General features: G+C 37.1%; 1 protein-coding gene across 7 annotated transcripts in view; it reads left to right on the top strand.

Moving 5' to 3' along the window:
• Nucleotides 1-21,920, top strand: part of SEMA5A (semaphorin 5A) — a 329,582-nt gene extending 307,662 nt beyond the window's left edge. For all 7 annotated transcript variants that reach the window (XM_027681100.1, XM_027681135.1, XM_027681108.1 and 4 more), the window contains 5 exons: nt 4,748-4,918; nt 9,975-10,130; nt 13,279-13,326; nt 15,438-15,649; nt 17,041-21,920. In XM_027681100.1, the coding sequence (XP_027536901.1) occupies nt 4,748-4,918; nt 9,975-10,130; nt 13,279-13,326; nt 15,438-15,649; nt 17,041-17,160 (707 nt within the window). In that variant the 3' untranslated portion in view covers nt 17,161-21,920. The remainder of the gene's footprint in view (nt 1-4,747; nt 4,919-9,974; nt 10,131-13,278; nt 13,327-15,437; nt 15,650-17,040) is intronic.
• Nucleotides 21,921-22,151: the final 231 nt, after the last annotated feature.

Raw genomic sequence — 22,151 nt, 5'->3', positions numbered from 1 at the left:
CCCTAAAGCCAGTTATTGTTTATTGTTTCTTTTCTTCATTATTGGGGTTTTTTTCTCCTATTTTTTCCCTTTGAAGTTCTTATTTACCACAAGGAAGCAAGAATGTATTTAAAAGAACAGACAGAATTTATCCTGCAATAGCTTCCTAAATCAGGAGGAAAAAAAAATATTCCAGTAAAGTTTGTCTCTGTGGCTGCTGAAGCCCATCTCCCCACGTGCATTGATATCTCTAGGCTGCTTCTGTAGCCAGTAAGAAGAGGAATGAACTGTCCTTTGAAGCAGCAATTGCTTTTCTAACTTAAGAGTCTCAGTTGCAGACTTAAATCCAAGTAGATCCTTAGATTTTGTTCTTGTTCTTTCCTTAGAAGTATTTATTTGCCTTCTGTGTTTCTGCCTTGCACTATGTTGACTGTTTGTTTCATCCATCATTGCTTTTATGAATAAAAGGTATCTGTAGCATCACAGAAACAAGATTTTGACTTTGTAAACTGTGATGTAAAAATTGCTCTTTCCCCACACTGAACATGCAGCAGTATCCCCCAGGATTAGGAAAAAGCTGTAGAATAAGTGATTTGGAATGGGATGATCCCCAGGTGTCTGGAAGTGAGCAGTGTTCTCTTGGGTCTGTAGGCTGCCCAATACGCATGTCCCCAGGTCTTACTTTTGCATTTCTGCAGGGAGAGAGGACTACTGCCCCTCTATTTTTACTCAATCTTGCAAACAGAAAAGACTGACTTATCAACATTTTTTATTCTCTTTTGCCACACTTTTAAAAAGATTAGCATGAAAAGTTATAAACCTAAAGGCATACACACGCGCATACACGCGCGCGCACACACACACACACACAAAAGCAAACCACAAAACAAAAAACAAATGGGTTTTGTTGGGGTGTTTTTGGTTGTTTAAATTCAAAATGAGACCAGACAGTATATGAAGGAGCCTGCAATCCTATTGGTGTTCTTAGGTGAGGCCAGTGTGTCTGCCCACACTTCCTTCCACTTCCTTGTAAAACCCAAAGTGCATAGCAGGGTAGCAAGTGTACTCAATTGTCTCTTGGAAATTCTCCAGTAGTCTGGATGTTTTGTCATGTCCCCAGGAGATCCCATTTCTGTACACTGTTTCTTCCTGGTACATCCTCTTTCCTATGGTGTGGGTTTTTTTCATTATAGTGAAGAAATATTTATTAACCTCAACAACAGCCAGTAGGCAAAAAGTTGTTTGCTTTACTATAAAGGAAAGAGCATTGTTTGAGAGCACCCTGCTAGCTGAAGGGAGCCTTCTTCCTAAGGGGATCAACCTCGGCTATTGTCAGAAAATGTAAAGACTCTTTAAATCTTTCATTGTGGAACTGCTTTAACGACTTTCTTTTGTCCAACAGCTCTACAAAACTGTTATGTAAAGAACCTGTAGTGACTTTCCTTGCAGCTGTGTGTTTTTCCTCCTATAAGAGGCAGAAATAACATTAAGGACTCCATGACAAAAGGAAAAAAAAAGAAAAAAGCCCAACCCAGATGGTTCTGTGTTGCTAAGCAACTTAAAGAAAGATGAAAGAAACCACAGAGCTCTATTTAGCTCTTGTAAAAAACTCAAGCAGTAAATACCCACTGCTTTGATCTTATTTAACCGTGATGATGCCTTATCATACTCTGTTGCTGAAAAGCAAAAGTTCTGGGGACAAATAAAAAAGGTACTTATGATAGTCCTTGAAAGGTTAGAGATTTAGGAAGGCAGCCTGTCAATAAATAGTTGCTAAAAACCCAGTTATAATTGCACTGTCCAGCTCAATTAGGATCAAATCTAACTTTGTCTAGTATATTTGTCCTTTCCCATCCTGCCCAGACCCACTTCTCCCTTTATATCTGAAGTTATGTAGTACAGCCATGATCACTGCAGCTGTGAAACGTGGTGACATTTCTGGGTGTCACATCGGTCTCTGTGTTCTTGGCCACTTATAGATCGATGGCATAGTTTCAAATGCACATGCATTTGTGTCTCTGGTCCATTGAAAAATAAGTAGAAAAGTGTTGGGGGTCACTGTCTCCATTACAATGAACAATGTACAGGTAATGTTTCCAGATGATTTATATTCTGTCTAGGCAACCTCAGGCAGAATCAATTCTGGTTTGTGGAACTCTATACGCTGCAGCAGGTATGCCTCTGATTAGTCATTTTGAGCTAGTCAGCAATCACTTTAAAGAAAAAATAAAAAAACTAAAAAGGGAGTATCTAGAAAGGTAAAGCCTTAAATATCTCATGAAAGGAATAGCTTGGATAACAGCTTCTGCTTTTATTTGACATAATTTAAAAAGAAAGAAAAACAGAGGCAAGTTCTGAATAAAAGATACCATGTCTTGAAATTGTTATAAAATTGCACAGTATATTTCATCTGCACTGAAGACAAATAACCTATGGATTTCTTAGCTATGAGCTTGCATAATACTATATTAACAGAGTTATCTCAAGCAAAATGACATATTTGTTTTCCACTGAAAAGTATGAATAAGAAAAATATGAATAAAAGAATAAGTCAAGTACTCTACCGAGATGAAGTATTTATTTATGATAGGTGGTATAAAACTCTCTCATACATCTGTATAGCTAGATTATTTGGTTGATAAATCTATCCTGGAAAAAATGTAACAATCATTGAATTCCTTAATAAGGGAAATAATTTATTTCAATTGCATACTTGGAATATAGTACCAGATTCCACAAATCCTACCCGTCCAATCAGGCTTCAGTCTACATACATTACTTGCAAAAGTTTTTGCAACTACAGTTCTTACCAAGAAGGTGCCAGCTCCATGCTTTCTTGATGTTTAGGATAATGTTGCAAACAAACAATACAGGGAATAAAATGCTGTCTATTCAACAGCTTCTCTTACAGGATTAGTAAATAGCCTAAGACATGCATTAGTGAATTACCTGTTTGAATAGCAGTTGAGAACCTGAGGCTATGCTGTATCTGAAATTACATTAAAAAATGTATGTGTAGGTTTTAATATCAAAATTCTCCTAGGTCATTTTCTCTCTCTTGAAGCTTTTGCATAGAAATCATTCTACTTGACTCACAAAGTGCAAATGCTACAAAGCCAAAATGAGTAGTTTTTAACTGTTCTATATCTCCATTCAAGAGAGATTTTGAATGCAGTACTACACAGATATTTTCATTGTAAGTTATTTTTTTTCAAATTGGGAACCCTTTTTTTTTTCCTTAGAAATAATCATGGAATAACATTTCAGTACACCAGTAGAAATTACTCCTTGAAAAGTTGTTTCATTAATTGAGCAGAAAAGAGCCATTATGAAATGCTAGATTAATGTTTTGGAGACTTCAGTGACTATCAATTTTTTCAACAAACCACAAAGTCCTACAAGGAATGTCTTAAATGAGCATGCTGTAGAAATTATGTACAGAAAAAATGTACTTAGTATTTTTAAAGTGGGAATTAATAAGTTTCTGTCATATGTGGTAAAACGCCCAATACTGCTATGAATGATGGGAGAAAAACAAGTGAAACTTTTGCTTGGTTTAGGACCCTATTAGAAAGGAAAATTTACAGCGCTCATATAGTACTTAGAGGCTCATCTATTGTGTCGGTTGAATTACACACTACTTATTTCAATCAGTTGCAATTAGGAAAGCGAGTGATAAACTTTAAATAGGGGGTTGAAAAGAAATGAATTTTTTGTAAGATATGAAAATTTTTGAAGTTTAGGTTTTTGTCTCTTAAAAAAAAACCCGAAGAGAAATCAACAAAATACTGAGATTCTTTGCAGCAGGAATGCTGTCCCTGGAAGGAGTACATCTGGCTTTGCCATAGGCTGCAGATAGGAAACCTTTGACAGATGAGCTGCAATGTGGCCATGAAAACCAGAAATACATCCTGAAGCAGTAGCTGTAAGAACAAAGGCTGCAAAGGAACCAGTCTAGGGCAGGCAACGAGGTCAACTTTCACTAAAATCTTGTCTAGTGGCCATGTGTCAAAAGCCACTGACAAATGGGTCTCTCATGAAATCCAACCTATATGTCAGAATAATCTTGGGAAAACTGACTGGAGAACAGTTTGACATACTTGAATTAGTAAGTACAAAAGAGTGGGGGGGAATAATAACATTTATTCTTCAACAACTTGTGTTAGAAACTTAAGGTGGCAACTCCTTTTTGTCCATGTATGCAGCTTTTTTTTAACTTCTGCCATTGTTCTGCTGCTGACACCTCTGCTAGAGCTGTGTTAAGATTGTAGGTATATATTAGCCCATCAAACCCTACAAGTGTGTTAGATCCTTTGAAATGGGTTGTAGGGTTAAGGCAATCCAGCTGGGTTCGGAACAAAATCTGGATTCCTCCATCCTTCTGTTGCTATTACTGGGCGAAGTTTTTTTCTATCAATAAAAAACTACTCTGAGCTTATAATACTTCTGCTAAACAAGCTTGGTATTCTGTTTCCTCACAAGTGAGAAAAGACTTTTGGCCTTCAAGATATTATGGTACCCACTGAAAGTGTCTTTTATGAATGAGTAATTTTGTTAGGCTTTCCAGCATACCAGGGCCTTTTAAAATATGTAAATTAAATTGCATTGTGGTAAGATTAAATTTGTGGGCCTATGTTCAGTGGAACCTAAAAATGTCCAATAATTTCAGTAGGCCATGAATAAGATTCACAGAATATGAGGAAGATGGGCTGGATTATGTCACATCTTATATCAGTTTGGGAAAATACAGTTTTTTGTGTCTTTTCAGTGGATGGAGGCTGGTCTTGTTGGTCATCTTGGTCAAAGTGCTCAGCAACTTGTGGAGGAGGACATTACATGAGAACCCGTTCCTGTACAAACCCAGCACCAGCGTATGGAGGAGATATCTGCCTTGGACTGCACACTGAAGAAGCACTCTGCAACACACAGCCCTGTCCAGGTATGGCAAATCAGCCGGTGCATCTTTGTTGTTTATGTGCCACTGAATAAGGCATTCACAGTTAAGCAGCATAATGTCCTTGATCTATTATTTAGAAGCAAATAATTTATTTCCCTTATTAAGTGCACAATCAGCTCTTACGTTCTACAATACTACAGTAAATCAAGTACTAGCAGGATATAGTATATAGGAAACCACAGCCTCCTTCTCTCTTTAAAAATTAAAATTTAAGTTACCAGGTCTGAATCTGGATAAACTAAAATTGTGTAATATTTGAAGTGGATCATGCAAACAGTTTGTGAGACTTAATATCACAAAGAAGTGCTTTTGTTATAACACTAAACTTTCAGAGCAAGCAAATTGATGAGATTAATATTCAGCATGTGTTATCATGAGGTCCTTCAAGTAGATAATATTTGCCCTGTTTTCATAAAAAACACAAAACAAACTGTAGCATGCTTTGTGAAACACCTTCTTCAACTTCAGATGTTAAGGAACAAAGACTTCATCTTTTAAATGACTGTGGAGTACTTAGATGAAATGTCTCTAATTGTATGATATTATGGATCATATCTTTTTCTGTCATTTTGACTCTGCCTTTTGACCCATATTAAAGGAAATTCATTTTTTTCATGAAATTTAAGTGACAAATTGAGATTAAAATCACAGAAACTTTCATTAATTGCTGATTAGTGGATTACAGGCAGCAGCAAAAGGAAAGAAGAAGCTCTGATGCCACACTTTATTACTTGCTTCACTTAGAGCTCTTAGACTTCATAGCAAAAGTTTTCTACTCATATGATGAGGCAGTGCATATGAAGGCAAAAGCTCCATGAGTTTGAATTTATGGATCCTATTACTTGTGATGAACTACAATTTATGGTAATTTCCTTTTCTAGGCACTGCATGTCTTCCAGCAGAATAAAAGTAGCTACTTTGTCAAAATTAAAGCCGATTAAACACTCTGTATTGTGTTTGAAAAAACCCAACAAACACAGAAATCAGTTGATGATTTGATTTTCTGAGGCAAATAGTGTACATTTGTATGTAGAAATTACATAGCTGCCCTGAGATTCTTAAGGCATCTTTAAAAGCTCAGAGCTTGTGTGTTCATTGTGTTAGTATTGTATCTATTTCTCTTGTTGTGCATTTATTTTCTACTGCCATTTTCCTATAAATGACAGTTTTCAAACATTTATAAATAATGTCTTCACCTTATTTTGACCTGTTTGTTACCCAAATTTTGGAGTGGATGCAGAATAGAAGAAGAGGTTGGTTTCATTTTGGTTCATGGAAGTGGAAACCCTTATAAAACAATAAAATTTCAGAGGCTTAAAATGTATCTGTTACATCTGTAATATTTTATTTATATTTCAGTCTCACTGAAAATTTGCCATAGGTTTTTGAAATAGCACATCATCAGCTAGCTATGAGAATGGTCTTTGCCCCATGTTTACAATATAGATTTCAAAACTACTTTTTACTGCTCTTATTTCACATTGGTATAGGTCAAAAATAACTTCAGTGCTAGGAGTTTGAAAAGGCTCCAGAATCTTTGCAGAGCTGTTTTCTTGTGGTGAAGACCAGGTGAAGTGGTTCTTCCTTGTGCAGGTCTGAAAGTACCATTTGGTGACTTTCACTGCTTGAGTGACATCTTTAATATAGGAAGGTAATAGTAATGACACTTTGAATCTAAGAACAACCAACCAACACAGAAATGAATATGCAAAAATGGAAATTATTTGTAACATTTCTTAAGGTGTGAAAAGAGCAAAGAGTTTTTGGCATTTGAAATAGTAGTGTTTTTTTCCCAAACAAAACTAGCAGAATACTAAATTTTCTGGAATCCTGATACTAAGGATTTCTTGAGGATATAGAAGTTTATTGGCAAATCCAACCGAAAGTATTCAAATATGTGCTTAAAAGAAAATAACAGACTTGTGCCTGCAAAATACATCAGTTTTTCTCATCTTTCATTTTAAAAGCGCCATCATTGAGTTTGTGGTTTTTCTTTTATTTTATCCAAATGCAATTGCATTGATGTGAATGGAAGCACTGCAGTATTAATCAATATTGGTTTATAGGCTGCTTATCAGTAGGTGTAATCAGTTGCAATGGTGTCTGTAATGTACTGAATAAAACATTATTTTATACTTAAAGTATTTACTGCTGTAAGAGGGGAAAATACATTCTGTCCTTGAATTGTTAACTCACACATGCAAACAATGGATAAAGCAGTTGAGCATTTAGAAATGATGGTATCGTTCTGCATGAAAGAAATTTATAATCTTACATTGATTAACCTCATCTTTCTGAGGTGCCTCCTTCACCAAGGGATCTCTTAGGAACTGCTTGAACTTAACCTGGCTTTAAAGGCCAGACAAGACTCTCTAGGAAGAAGATGTGACAGGTCATGAGTAAGTCTTTCCATGTTAGAGGTGAAAAGCAGTTTCAGGTTAAACACCTCTCCAGCCCACTCTCTCTTTTACTTTCTCGTGGCTTTTGCAAAGAACTGAGGAGGAAGTTGAGAGAAGCCTGCCTGAGGTGCAAAAGAACCTCAGATACTGTGAAGATAAAGGAATCAAAGGGATGAGTCAGGATAACTGAGTCAGTAGAAGTGCCTGCAAAAGCTATGGGTTCAGTGTCCCTGTGAGGACAGAGATAGAGGCTCCACAAAGGGCAGGTACAACAATTTGAAATTGTACATCTGTCAGTCTTGGGTGTTTTACTTCTCTGTGGCTCTCTGAGCTCCCAACAGTGGCACTCCTCAAAGCACAGTTTCCTGCTTCACCATTGCAAGGATGACCATCACTTTCATGCTTGCACTGATGTCCCCTCTCTCCTCTTCTGTGATTCTGTGTGCCAGATTAAGCTGATCAGCATGGCACCAGACCCACTGACTGCCTGTGCTGTAGTGTCAGGGTGGCACCGTGGGACTCACTATGGGAGGGAGATACCCTGTGTGTATGGAAAGGTCCCAATGCTCATAGTATCTTTTACGAGTCCCTTAAAGGGCAGGCTGAAACAGTAACCTTGCCCAGTTATCCATATGTGACCTGTCATGATCTGTGTGTACTCTGAAGTTTCTATTTTATCACGGGATGTAGTTCCTGCAGCGAAGAGCCTGGAAGGCCAAAAGCACATCAGACAAGATGGGGTTGCAAAGTACACCAGCCAACAAGATGCATTTAGGATGCTCACAAGTATTTTGGCACCGACTGCATATATCCCAATTATACCAGGACTGGACAGGAGTCTTGGCTCTGGCTTAAGCATGCTCTCTGCCACCAATGAGAACTGGGCCAAGATTTGTATTGAGCAACATTCCTTTAAACTTGAATGAGCAGGGCTTTATTTGTTACTAAATATTTATGATAAGGATCCATATACTTAGTTGACTTAGATCCAGCAGCTGACGCTGGAGGTGATGACAGGACCTGTGGATATGCCACGCTATGTAGGAAAGAAGAAGCCTGTCCATTTGCTTGACTCCCACCTGAGCTCTTCTACCCCCCTGAAGTAGGATTGAACTACAGTATGTCATCTGCTTCTGTGCTCCTACTACGAACTCTGCAAATTAAGCCCTCCCAGGACCTTTCCTAAGAAACAGAAAAGCCAAAATAAAAAAGAGAGTATTCTTCCTACTCACAATAACAAGATCCTATAAGCTGATTGTATTCAGGTATTTTCCCTGTTCAAACAAGGCCTCATCCAGACACTTGCTAATTTTTCATAAATATCAATATCCAGGTTCTTACCTGAGCTGGTAAGTAAATCCATTATATAAACAACATCTGTTGTTTGACATTTTTAAAGACTACAGTCTCAAATATTCCTGCTGGAATCTTCTAAATTTTAGGTGACTTAAGTTTTAACTTTTTTCCTGTGTGAATAAGGGGAAGGTAATCAGTAAATGTGAACCTTGTATACTGGATTTATGCAATATATTGAAAGGGGTCCAAAACAGTGTAAAACTTTCCTGACTTTCCACTTGATTGGCAGAGTAAAAAAGCTTCATTAATTCACAAATTTTAATGTTGTTCAATGTAACTTGAATCAAAATTAGATAATATATACTTTTTCATTTGAAGCAAAATGAAATTTGTAAATTTACCTCATATAGACATAAAATCAATTAAAACTTTGAAGTAGAAACAAGCTTGGTTTGGGATAGGAGGGCTGTTTATTCCATGTTGAAACCATAAAACCTATCTCCATAGGAAAACTGACAGAAGAAAGAAGGAAGTTTAACTGAACTCTGTCTTTACTATATTTGCCTAATTCAGAAGACTCCTATGAAGGCAAGACTTGTGCTTGAATTGTAAGAATGCTGAGTGCAGTAAACTCACAGCACCTCATGGGAATGAGATCAATTCACTTCATTTAAGGGAAGTATCTGAGATCACAAAGGCATGAAATAAAAATGTCTTAATCAAAACTACATAAGGAAAGGAAGAAATATAGAAAAGAAATAGAAGCTGACAATAAACTGAATAGGGAAGAAAAGGTGAGAATACTTGATGAGCTTTATATACGGCCGAGAAATGGACCTGAAATAGCAGAAGATAAAAGAAAAATATTTTAAAAATCTTCAAAATATTACTATTTTTTGTAGTTAAATATATATCCTATTTCAGATCTGGAATACATACGCTTATACCTCTCATTGCTACTTGTCAGGTACATAAACAAAGACAGTGTCCTTGTCCACCCTAATGACCTAGATTGGAATTAATTCCACAGAGATCACTTTTCAGTCACCACTGCAGAATCCCTCTGACTTCTTACTTCCACACACAAAGGTTGTGGCAGAAGACAAAACTATAATACATCTGCAGCAAATTTACCATCACATTAAACGTTTCAGAGACTTTTACCAAAGCCGAACTGCATTTGTTTTATCAGAATGAAAGAGCTGCCCTCTGATAGTTGGTGGTAGGTGGGGGATGAGGCCTTTTGTCATAATTCAGAAATACAAGCTATTTTTCTCTCATTTGGTCTACTTGAAGCCTTTAATCACAGTGTTTGCATGTGTGTCCTTCTCTACCTTTTGCAGACAGCTGGTCCGAGTGGTCCAAGTGGTCCGACTGCAGCACATCTGGCTTCCAGACCCGCACTCGTCAGTGCATCATTTTATTTCCTGTAGGTAGCCAGTGCACGGGCAACACCACAGAGAGCCGAACCTGTGCTTTGGACTCCAACTTTATACCAGGTGAGATCAGCCAGCTCCTTGAAGGATTAATGAAACTTCTCAAGGTTTCTGGAGTGAGGCATAGCACTGTTCCAGACTGCAGTGCAGATTTTCCTTTTGTCAGCCAAAGCATGTTGGTCTACTATGTAGAAATGATGTTGTTAGATCTGGTCTACATGAAAATCTTCCCTATGGCACCCAGTGCTGTAGAGCTGTCCCTGCTGTCACCACCTGGGACTTGGTTAGTCACTGTTGCAGCATTCTGCAGGTCCTTCCCACCCTACCAAGAGCAAGGGATGACTACAGACAGCAAGTAGAAATAGTTTGCTTTTTATTTTAATTTAAGTGGGTTTGAGACTCTAGGGAAAGATTGCTTTAGGTTTTGTGGTTTGCCTATACAAAATGGCTGCTGCAGTAGTTAGTCTGGAAATAATTTCAGAGTCCCTTAAAGTAATAACTGCTTAGAAACTTGTTAACTTTGCTCCACTCCTTATCTCCCCTATGACTGCTAAGTGCCTGATGGATAGTCACATTATGTATTATTCTACAGCATTTGTCTAAACTCATGACCATACTTTTGTTCTTAAATCATGGCAGTCATTTAAATCCACACAACAGTAGGGGTGGTCACAATGCACTGCTGCTAACAGTCATCTTTCTCCCTATGTACATTGAAAAAAGCTAGTGGTCTTTTCATAGACAGAGAAATTTACATTTTAATGTATCATTTGAAATGTAGCTGTGTTTACTCAGTGCAGCAACCTTTTTTTATGTGATTATTTAGTATAGTACAATATAACAAAGACATCAACAAATTTAAACAGTGTGTTTATAGATAGTGCATAATGCTTTAACTCCCAAATACTGTTTTCCTTTAAAACTGATGTGAAAAATGTCAGTGTAAAAGCAAAAACTCCCACATTGTATTTTCTCCTTTTTCTAAGGCTTTTGAAATTCTGTTAATACTCACATTCTGTGAATCTCCAGCTTAATCCAATATAAGCTCTACATCTTGTTTTGTGAAGTAGGTGTTTGCAGAATCTGAAATGAGCCACCTCTTCTCTTGCCCTTCTCCTTCTCTTGCCACTCCTTCTCAAATTGTCCCCTTGTACTTGGCACTGGTGAGGCTATGTGTTGGATCCTGTGTTCAGTTCTGGTCACCTCTCTACAAGAAAGAGATTGAGGTGCTGGAGCATGTTTGGAGAAGGGTAGCAAAGCTGGGAAAAGAGTCTGGAGCACAAGTGCCATGAGGAGCGACCGAGGGAGCTGGGGTTGTTTAGCCTGGAGAAAAGGAGGCTCATAGGAGACCTTTGCACTCTCTACAACTACCTGAAAGGAGATTGTAGTCAGGTGTGTGGAGGGAAATCTCTCTTCCCAAGTAGCAAGTGATGGGACAAGAAGAAACGGCCTCAAGTTGCACCAGGGAAGTTTAGATTGGATATTAGGAAACATTTCTTCACAAAAGTGTTGTCAAGCACTGGAACAGACTGCTCAGGAAAGTGGTGGAGTCACCATCCCTGGAGGTATTTGAAAATCATGTAGATGTGGCTTTTAGGGGCATGCTTTAGTGGTGGACTTGGCAGTGCTTATTAATGATTGGATTCAATGATCCCGAAGGTCTTTTCCAATCAAAATGGTTCTGTGACTGTGAATTAACAGTCTCAGTGAGACAAAGTATGCTTTCAGCCTTTAACTCTCTGTAAGAGTGCTGTTCTGTCAGGTTTGATGTTTTGTCATTTTGAAAATAGTTAGCATTGGTTTAACTTGTCACGAATGATAAAAAATTGTCATCCCTTTTGCAGTAGCTGCATTGGGATCATCTTCTGGCAGTGGATAGCCTACTCTTAATTCCTCATACAGACTCTAGTGCATCTCTGTGTGTATCATTCTTTTCCTTCTCTGGTCTGTTTGTTAGTTCTAGTAGAGACATCCTTGGATGGGAAAACCAGAGCTCCATACAGTGTTCATGGTGTGGACAGCACATAGATTTGTAAAGTACCATAATGCTGATACCTTGTTCTATTCAATATTGCTTTCTTGGCTTTCCTTTTTAACTGCTTCTGAACACTAAATTGTTATTATCTCAGAAAAATTTGTCATAACCCACAAGTCTCAGTCATGAGTACTAATGGTTAGCTCACAATCCATCATTTTATAGGTGAAGCTAGGATTTCTTTCCACTATATGTACCACTTTGCACTAATCTGCATTGTTTTATTTATTATTTTATTGCCTAGTTTTATAAGGCCCTTCTACAGCTCTTGACAGCATTCCCGTTTCCATGCTACCATAACTTTGTATCATCAGCAAACTTCAAAATCACATTTGCCTACTGCTTTTCTAGCTCTTTGCTAGGTCCCTGCAGAAGTGGTAACCTTCCTCCATTGTAAGAACTGGGCAAATAGTACTAGCCTGGTTTTGTATCTCTTTCTTTATTTCATTTCTTACTTGGAAAACCATTATCAAAGAACTTAAATTTCTGCTTTTTTGAAATCCAGGTAGCCTGTGTCAGTTACCCCACTCTTATACACATGATCCTTGACCCTTTCAGAGAGGTTTAAGAGACTGTTTTGTAAAATAGGACTTCCCTTCCCAGAAGGCATGGTCTGCAAGTAAAGAGAGGAAAAACTTGATTTTATTGAGATTTTATTCAGTATTTTTTCAATATTTTTTCAAAGTCAAAATGGTAAGGATACAGGCTGGAATTACATTTTGTTAGTTTACAACTGAGACCCATGAAATTGGCAGTCATCTTTTCTGATGATGTGTAAATTCCCATTTTTCACATTAGTGCCAGACGTGACTTCTAGAAGTAATGAGCCCATTTGAACATAAGGTAATTAAACTGTAGTTAATTTTGCTATTCAGTAAATCAACTCTTTCTCCACATGCTTAAGCTCCACAAAGAATGTTTTCATGTGCACTTCATCTTTTTAATTCCAGAGATGTTTTGAGGCAAGAATTAAAAATAAGTTGCTGCTTTTGCTTGGGAAACTAAGAAACCTGAAGATGTCATGGGACCTTTTTATTAATTCTACCCCACAGTCAAAGTATTTTTTGTCATGAGTGTAATACAATGAATTTTTAAATCCTTACTGTGTTAATCAAACTAGTAGTTCTCTGGATTATTTTTTTCTTCTTGGCCTAAGTGGTTTATTTATTTTTCTAGAAATATCTGTGGCACGATCCAGCAGCATAGAAGAGAAACGATGTGGCGGTAAGCTTTTCAGCTCAAGATGTGTATTAAATGCTGAATTATTGATTCTGTGTTTTTGCTTTTGTTTCACCTTTTCCACACCCTTAGTATTATTCTACCTTCTAAATGCTGCATTCTCATTATTTACACTTGCACTGAAAAAGTAGCTACTTGTACAGAAAACTGTAGTTACTACAGGATTTCTTTCATTAAATATCTATCTGTCATTGGTGACCTTTGAGACAAAAACATGCATTACTGGATGTTTGTGTTTTCTTCTTTTTCAGTATGGCAGTCACCACTGTCTCGAAAAAAATACGTTAATAAACTAGTTATCAGTAGGTCAAAACCTGTGATGTTGCTCCACATTTTTCAGGATAATAACTTCACAAACCTCTTTGGGACTCCAAATAAACAGCAGAAAACCAGGCTGGTAGCCCATTTAATAGCTCAGACTCTATCTGGGACTCATTTTTAGCTTCACTGACAAAGGCGAAACTAAAAAGTAAATAAGAAGTTCCATTCCAGAGAGTCATGATGCTAGAAAAACAAATCTCGAAAGGAAGAACTTTAAAAACCACCAAACAAAAAGAAGAAGAAGAAAAAGGAAAATGAACTTTTTTTTTTTGTACTGAGCTATCACGCTTAGTCTGTGTTGTCATGGTAATAGCTCTGACCGGGTTTAGTATTCTTCCATGCACAGATAAACTGCATTTTTAACCTAATAAAATGCAATGAAAACACAGAGATTATGCAAGGGTACTTTTCTGTATCGTAACTTGTTACGGGAGCCAGGATAATGTAATTTGATTTTTTTACTAATTAGCAGTAGTTCTCTGAAAACATTTTACCAAGTTCTGCAACACTGGGAAACTGTCATAAAAGTGTAGAAGGATATTTCAGTGGTAATTTATATATTGAAGCAGTCATCTAGTTACCTAAATATAGTTTGTGTTTCCAGGTACCCAAGTAGGCATGTAAAGGTCCTACCTTAGGCATTTACAAAAAATGGGACCCATGTCCTGGCCCATTTTTCTGTATTACAGTGAAAAAGGTCTAACAGATGTTTTTAAGACTAGCACCAGTATTTCAGTTTAAAATCTTTCATTTGTACATTTAAGCAGCCAAAACCAAATTTTCAGTAATCCTAAGATGAAATTTCTGACACAAGCCTCTCACTGATACATCTTTCCTAATCAAAAAACACAGCTCCAGTTTGAAATAACAATGGAAAGCAGTGTAATTTGTTTATTTTGAGCTAATCCTACTGGTGCCACATCTGACCTGGTATCTATTCAGTAACATCAGGGAATGACTGTGCTTTAGATTCCCTTCTGAGGTTTCATGCAGCAATGAGCTTCCTCTCAATTTTAATCCTTACATAGGTGGAGAGAGTTTCCCATCATTTCATCCCGTAGTATCTTTGAACGGCAGAGCAGATAGGAGGGTGCTAGGCTCTGGGTTGTTGACTCTACACTCTCTGGCTGCTATGCTTAAAAGCATATTGAGCTTTAAGGAATCTGTCTCTCCCTACTTCCCATTTTCCCCTGAAATGCTACCATTTCTTTCTCATTCTCCCCCTTACATGAAGAAAGGGGATATGGAAAACATTTTAGGGAAAAAAGGAATGTGATTCAAAGATATCAGGATTTTGTTATGGCCACAAGTCACCATGTATAAGAGAAAGAACTAGAAGGGCAGTAGAGGTGGTGATATTGTAGTTCACTAAAAAAAAAACCAAAAACTATGTATTTACATTATACACATAATTTATATATAACAAGGCTTTGCTACATAGTCTGAAAAAAAAATTTTGATGAACTATTCAAACCTACAAAATGCAATTAATTTGTCTTTTACTTGGGTTCTGAACTTATTTAAGCATTTTTCAAAGATCTCGATCTTAATACTTATGGAGATGTATGGGTATGTAAGATTCTTATAATGCTCTCTTCAGGGAAGTAAAACAAATTTACTACTGTAGGGATAAACCATTGCAATTGTTTCAGAGAAACACATGAAAATTTCCTTATCCTTATTTGAATCAAACACTTGTCTACTTTTTCCCCAAGCTTCAGCTTTTATTTCTACTTCCTTAAAATTAAGAATGTCTTCTTCTCTCTGCTCTGCAGAGTTCAACATGTTTCACATGATCGCAGTGGGATTAAGTAGCTCAATACTTGGTTGCCTTCTTACCCTGCTTGTTTACACTTATTGCCAACGGTATCAACAACAGTCCCATGATGCAACTGTCATCCATCCGGTGTCACCAGCTCCTCTAAATACCAGCATTACCAACCATATCAACAAACTGGACAAATACGATTCTGTAGAAGCCATCAAGGTGAGAAGTGGGTTGGGAGCTAGTATATGCTCCTAGACAACATTTCTGATGTATCAAAAGAATTCTACTTGCTAGTTTTCTGCAGTGACATTTGGGCTCAAATTATGCTGATTGTTAATGACAAAAATAGATTTCATTTGAAGTATTTTAATTGCAGATCCTTTTATTTGTCAATCCCTATTATGCAGGAAGTTCAATTTTGCATGTGTATATAATTTATATAACAACCTTTCCTGGAAAAAAGCAGACCACTCAAGGGTTTTTTTGTGGGATTTTTTTCCTAATTGTGTTCCCTAGTGGCTTGTTCAAGAAGTAAATAGGGCCATTAACGATCACCATGACATATATTGAAGATAATCCTGTGGCTCTGATGATCCACTGTCAAGGGCACTGTCCATCTTCCTGCACTATGTCTCCATACAGGAGAATATATTCTAGGTCAGACTCTCAACTAGTGTTTATACCCAAAATATTCTGTGAAACAGCAGTACAGATTTACTGAGAGTCTATAATAATATCCATATCATTTATCATTATTCCCAAACAACAATTTCCCTGTTGTGACCTTTTAAAATAGCTCTGCTTTTCGGATCCACCAAATTAAGGAAGGATGTGCATTCTGAAAATACCTAGTTCAGTATCTTCAGATTACACAGTTTATTCATGCAGCTGCAAAGCTTTTTGCTAATGAGGATTTTTCTTGAATCCTACCTGGATAATCCAGTTTCTAATTTCTGCATTTTTCTTTCTAATTAAAGACATTTTAAACAAAGTCATTAAAAACAACAAGAAAACTCTAGACTTTCTAGTCAGCAGTGGAATATGAACCTAATTTAAAGCTTTTTCAAATTCCGCCAATCATCTCTCTAGATAACTACAGAAGCAAACAAACAAAAAAAAAACCACAACCCTTTGAAAATTCATAATTTAAAAACCCATGTTACTTTTTTAAAAAACAGGTTTTATGGTCTTAAAACCTTCAGTCATTTCTGCAACATACAACACTTGAGAATGAGAGAATTATTTCAGTAAAGAGAAAATAATTCTTTTTCAGTACAAAGATAATACGTGAGTCATTCTAATAGGGAGAACAGCATATGTATGATTAAAAAAATTCATAGAATCATAAAATTAGTTTTGTAATATTAGGGGAAAAGTGCCTGGCTTTATTTATTGAATAGAATTACTTTCTGTATGAATTTTACTACGTAAGAAGGTACTTCTTGCAAATGCAAGTTTTTGTAAATGTACAGGTATTTCTCAATGCATTTTTGACTGGCTTACTATACACCGATATTTGCCACAAGAATTGCCTTGGTGAAAATCGCTTAGTGATCACCTTTCCTCTATCCTTTTCATTTTCTTATTTCATTTTTTTTTTCTCTTCCCAGGCATTTAACAAAAACAACCTGATTCTGGAGGAGAGAAACAAATACTTCAATCCACATCTTACTGCAAAGACTTATTCTAATACCTATTTTACAGATTTCAATAATTATGACGAGTACTAATGGGCTTGTGTATTTTCTGGCCTCCTGTAACTCCCCAGTCCCCAAGGCCTGTGCTACTTGACTGCTCATGTGATTGAGGCTTCAGAGATGAAGTTCAGAGACATTTCAAGCACGATCCAAGCCATCAATGTCCCACTGCTGCCAAAAGCCCAAACCACCTGTTTGTGACATGATGTTTTCTTTGCAGAGTGCAAGATTGGCCGTCAGTGTTGGGGGGAGCTGTTAGCCCCTCGGTGTCGCTGGACTCCTCATGAGGATTGTATTGCTTTGCTCAGTTTCATACATTTCCAGTCAGATTTCTCTAACAAGTGACTAAGTAATTCCTGAGTTTTAAACAGAAATAATAATGTTACCCTTTAAACCCCTAGCAGGAGTACAAATCTAATTTTCTTTTTAGGCATTGTCTTTTATTTCCTTGCGATTTAAAAAGGGAGCTTTGCTATTAGCCCTCTGTGCAGTCTCCTGAAGCTCACACCAGTGGAAAGAGCTCACAGGTTCCTGGGAATGAGGACAAGAAGAAACGTGGTGGTTTAGTGATCCTCTGCAGCAGCTCTGGGTTCTGTAAGCTGATCTTCTTGGGCTGTAAATCACTCTGGCTGCAGTTCAGCTGTTCAGACTGTGGAGACTAAGGCTGTACCAAGGGATACAATCTTGTAATTAACCCAGACACCTACAGGGTCAGTGGTTTCCAGTTGTGAGCCAAGCCCTGTCACATAAAGCCTTCACCTTGTTCAGTTTAATTTTTGGGAGGATGTGGAAGGGCATGTTCCACAGGGAGACTGATGGAGGAGGGCAGATGGGAGAGGCACACTGGAAGATTTTTCTGTGTGTTGTTAGTAAAGCAGCCTTGCAACAGTGTGCGCAAGTTGTGGCATTCCACAGGCTTCCTCTCCTTGGTGCGTGCATATGGGAACGCACTTGTCTCTGCTGTAGCACAGGCTGGTCACAGAACGATATGGCTGCACCGCATTTTGTGTGCTGTCTCTGACTCCTGGGAGTGTGTAGGTATAATCATAGATCTGCTTTTTTCTTTCCAGCTTTTACTTTATATGCACATGTCTGACAAACAAGGCTGGCTCAGAAAACATAGATATATTTGCAAAACATCGTCTCATCTTGTCTGACCCATGTCAGTTAACCCCTAGAGGAACATTCTTATGATGTTTTAAGTGATGATCTTGTTGTAAATATTTAAAATACTGTTTGAGTTTTAAGTTATCAGTTTTAATGCCTTTTGTAGTGGCAGGTAAGGAAACACAAAGAAGTTTGATACCATTTTTCTTTGTTCTATCTATCTTCATCCACATTCATGACATTATTTTTGTATCTGAAACTCCAGATGTATAACTAAAAAGAAAAGGGCAGGGATTTGGGTCAGATTTTTCGGACTATGTAGTAATAAGGCAGCATTTGCTATTCTCATAAGCTTGTGAGAAGAAACTACAAGTGAGTATTAAGGATTAAAGAACTGGGCTTTCATTTTCTTGCTAAAATCAAAGATCATCGCACTAGAATACTAGGGAGGTATGCAAGGAGAAGTAGAGTGGAAATGTTTCTATTCTATGTTTAAAGCCCTTGCTAATTAGGTTATGTTATGATAGGCAAATAGAGAAAAACATGTACGGATTATAATGATTCACAACCATGTACGAAAAAAAGCAAAAAGTACCAAGAAACATTGATTATGTGAGACTGCATTTGAGCACCACTTTGGTGGTCCAGCCACTTACATAGCAAGGGTAAACACCGTATCTACTGATGGCAGTGAGCTACATTTTTGAATGGGGAATGTAGCAGTCTCTATTCTGCAGAAAAACAAAAAAATTCAAAGCAAGTGATCTTTAAAAAGCTATACAGTAAAATGAATGCACATTTACCATCTATGAAAATAATTAAGGTCCGCCACCTATTTTTTCCAGCTGAATAGTTCTCCCTGTTACTAATTCCGTCAAATAAAAGCACCTCACCTTCACACTAGTTCATCTCCAGAAAGTATAATAATGCTGGTTCTGTATAATTTGTGGTTTTTTACTGTACATTAGATTTGGTTTCCCAGGAAGAAATTAGCTGATTGCCCTGGGTGAGAGAAGATTTTCTCTGCAAGAGAAAAGGGGGAAAAGGCTCTCCAAATCATAACCAGTCTGGTATTTGAATTGCTATGCTCATGCCAAAAGGTAAAATTTTATATTTAAATAAGATAAAATAAAGTCTATATTTCTGCTACTGCCAAGAAAAAACAGCACATGTACATACACTCATATGTGAAACACTGTTCCTTTCTGCCCCTGTGTTAAGAGCACATTAGTCCAGCTTATGGATTTTATATTTAGATTTCTAGTTATGAGACCAATATCTTAAAAATATTTGAAATATGTACTTTTATTTTAACCTTTTTTAATTAAAATTACTGAAATTAGCTTTTTTTTTCTAACTCTTCAGTAGTTTGAGACGCCTATCTTTACAGTGATCTATTTTCCATTCTTTTCCTGGATAAATACATATGTTGCATACATGTTATATATGTGGTAATAATACCCTAGGTTAAGTCTGCATGATCATAGGTAGAAGTGCATTTAGCAGATGCTCAGTCTGCTCACACTTCCATCTCCCAAAGGAGTATTTCAGGTGTTCCATATCTTTGAACAATTCCCATGTTGTTGAAGCACCATGCCAACTTGTCCAGAAAGTGATTCTTTTAAACTGTTTTTCTGTTGTTTAGCTTCCTAAATTTCATTGTTCTGTATCCTAGGCAGAAATGTATTCAAAACTCTATCTGGAGCAGCAGGGGAGACATGGAAATATCAGAGCACTTCAATGAGAAAAACTTGACAACAAAATCTCCTTGCCAAGCTAGATTGTGAAACAACAGGTTTTCAAGCTGTTAGATATTTGTGTCTTAGGTAATTTTAGAGGACCCCCAGATTCACTGTCTGTATCAGTATTTTCACCTTCTGAGTTCTATGAAGCTGCCCAGGTAGTTTAGTACAGCTTTTCCTTGCTTTATTTAGCATTTTTTTTCTAAAATAGGCTACACACAATTTGGTGAAGAGCAGATATCACAGAATCATTTAGGTTGGAAGACATCTAAGATTAAGTCCAACCATTAACCTAGCACTGCCAAGTTCCCTACTAAACAATGTCCATTTCTCCATGAAAGCTCTTTTTTTTTTTTTGTCAAAAATATAACTAGTGGGCATTTTCCTGCAAATCTTGTTTAAGCCAATTAAGCTCTCAAATTTGTGCAAGGGTAAAAATAGGTTAAGGAATTGTTATGTTTTGGAAAGGAAAAATCAACTCCCTTGCTCATCAAATGCCATGCTTAAATACCCTTTATCCTTGTGCTCTATTCTGGATAAATAATTATATTACCTCTGAAAAATGCCAATAGATAATATTACTAAATCACTTTTGCACTGATTGCATAAATTTAAAAATGCTTCTCTATTTTGAATGCAAACATTTTTGCAGATACATCAAAATTGTCTAAGTAAATCTGTTTCCATGTAGCCCTGCTACATGGAGGAAGCAGGAAGCGGGATTGCCAGTCACATCCTGCACAGTATAGACTTTTATTGACTAACTCAAAGTATACATTTTGTGCTTATTTTTATGTCCGATACATAGCAGATGTTCCTCAGTTGCTTAGAAAATGTACTCATGTCCTTGCAGATGTATCTTGGACTTTGATTTGAGTCTGATGATCTTTATGGTCTTTTAAAGTTACTTTACATAGAAGCTTTTCCAGCCATTTGCAGTCACCTGCTGTTGAAGCAGTGTGGTTTGGCTAAAACTAATCAAGAGATTTTTGACTAGTATTAGGATTTTCATAAGAGGGTGGAAGAAAGAATGAGGCTTAAATGGCTTTGATTTCCAGGCTGTTAAGCAGTACTGATTAAAGTCTCATATGGGTGTAGGACACTGTGCATTTAGTTAGCTCAACCAGAGCTCCACAGCAACCTCTGGAAAAATGGCATGCCAATGTACAAATCAAGAGCTACTGAAGCACTTATGTTAGTGAAGAAAGTTCTTGGACCATCAGACCATATGGCTGTTCAAACCAGAAAACAAAGTTAGTGGTCTCAGATGCAAGTAAAATGTTAATAGGATTAAATGCTTTAATATTTTTTCCTCATAATTATAGAATGAATATATTCACTTCTTTAATGTGGGACCAGTTTTATTAAAATCAGCGCAACATGAGCACATTCCTAATGTTAATTGTATGCATAATGGCTTTGCTGTATGAGATCAATTCTGTAAACAGTTTGGTCCAAGCTTATATTGCTCTGCTTAAGGCATCTGGCCAATTTCTGATTGTAGCTGCCACCAGCACCCTCTTTGTCTCTCATGGGAAAGCATCCTTAGATGGGCAGAGTTACATCCCGGTGTGTCTCTCCACCAACACTGCAGTGAGCCTGGAGAGATATACTTCTAATTTTCAGTGTCATTTGGATTTAGGTTGGGTAAAGCTAGGCTCTTGAGTATAATTTTACTCATCACATAAGTAACCACACTGAGATCAGTGGTATGGATGTAACAAGTTACTTATTTTATTGTGTTTACAGAATTGAGCCCAAAATGTATTGCTTCTGCACAAATCCATGCACAGTATAAGATGACTTTAATAGTAAGAAAACAGATTCATTTAAAATTGTTCACAAGCGAATCTGCATCTTGATATCAGGGAATAATATGTGTTCATTATGTGGGGTATTTGAATTCATTCCTTTCTTTGCTAAATAAATGAATGATAAAATAAGGTATTGCTTGACTTCATTTAAAAGCCATTTTTCCAAATAAAGTGGGGTTCTAGTATCTGTGGACATTTTCCCATTCTTTCTGTCTGGTCTTCTCCACAAAAACGAATCTGGGTGTGGCTGAAATGGCCTTTAGCTGGACTGTTCTATGTCACTAAATGAATGCTTTGCATTGTGTTGCCATGCAACAACATTTTCTAACTGGGATAGTACAAAGAGGGAAATGTACAAACC

This window comes from Neopelma chrysocephalum, unplaced genomic scaffold, assembly GCF_003984885.1.
Source record: "Neopelma chrysocephalum unplaced genomic scaffold, ASM398488v2 Primary Assembly neopelma1_22b, whole genome shotgun sequence".
NCBI lineage: Eukaryota > Metazoa > Chordata > Aves > Passeriformes > Pipridae > Neopelma > Neopelma chrysocephalum.
The sequence above is the reverse complement of the archived record's forward strand: the minus strand, read 5'-3'. Positions and strand labels throughout refer to the sequence as shown.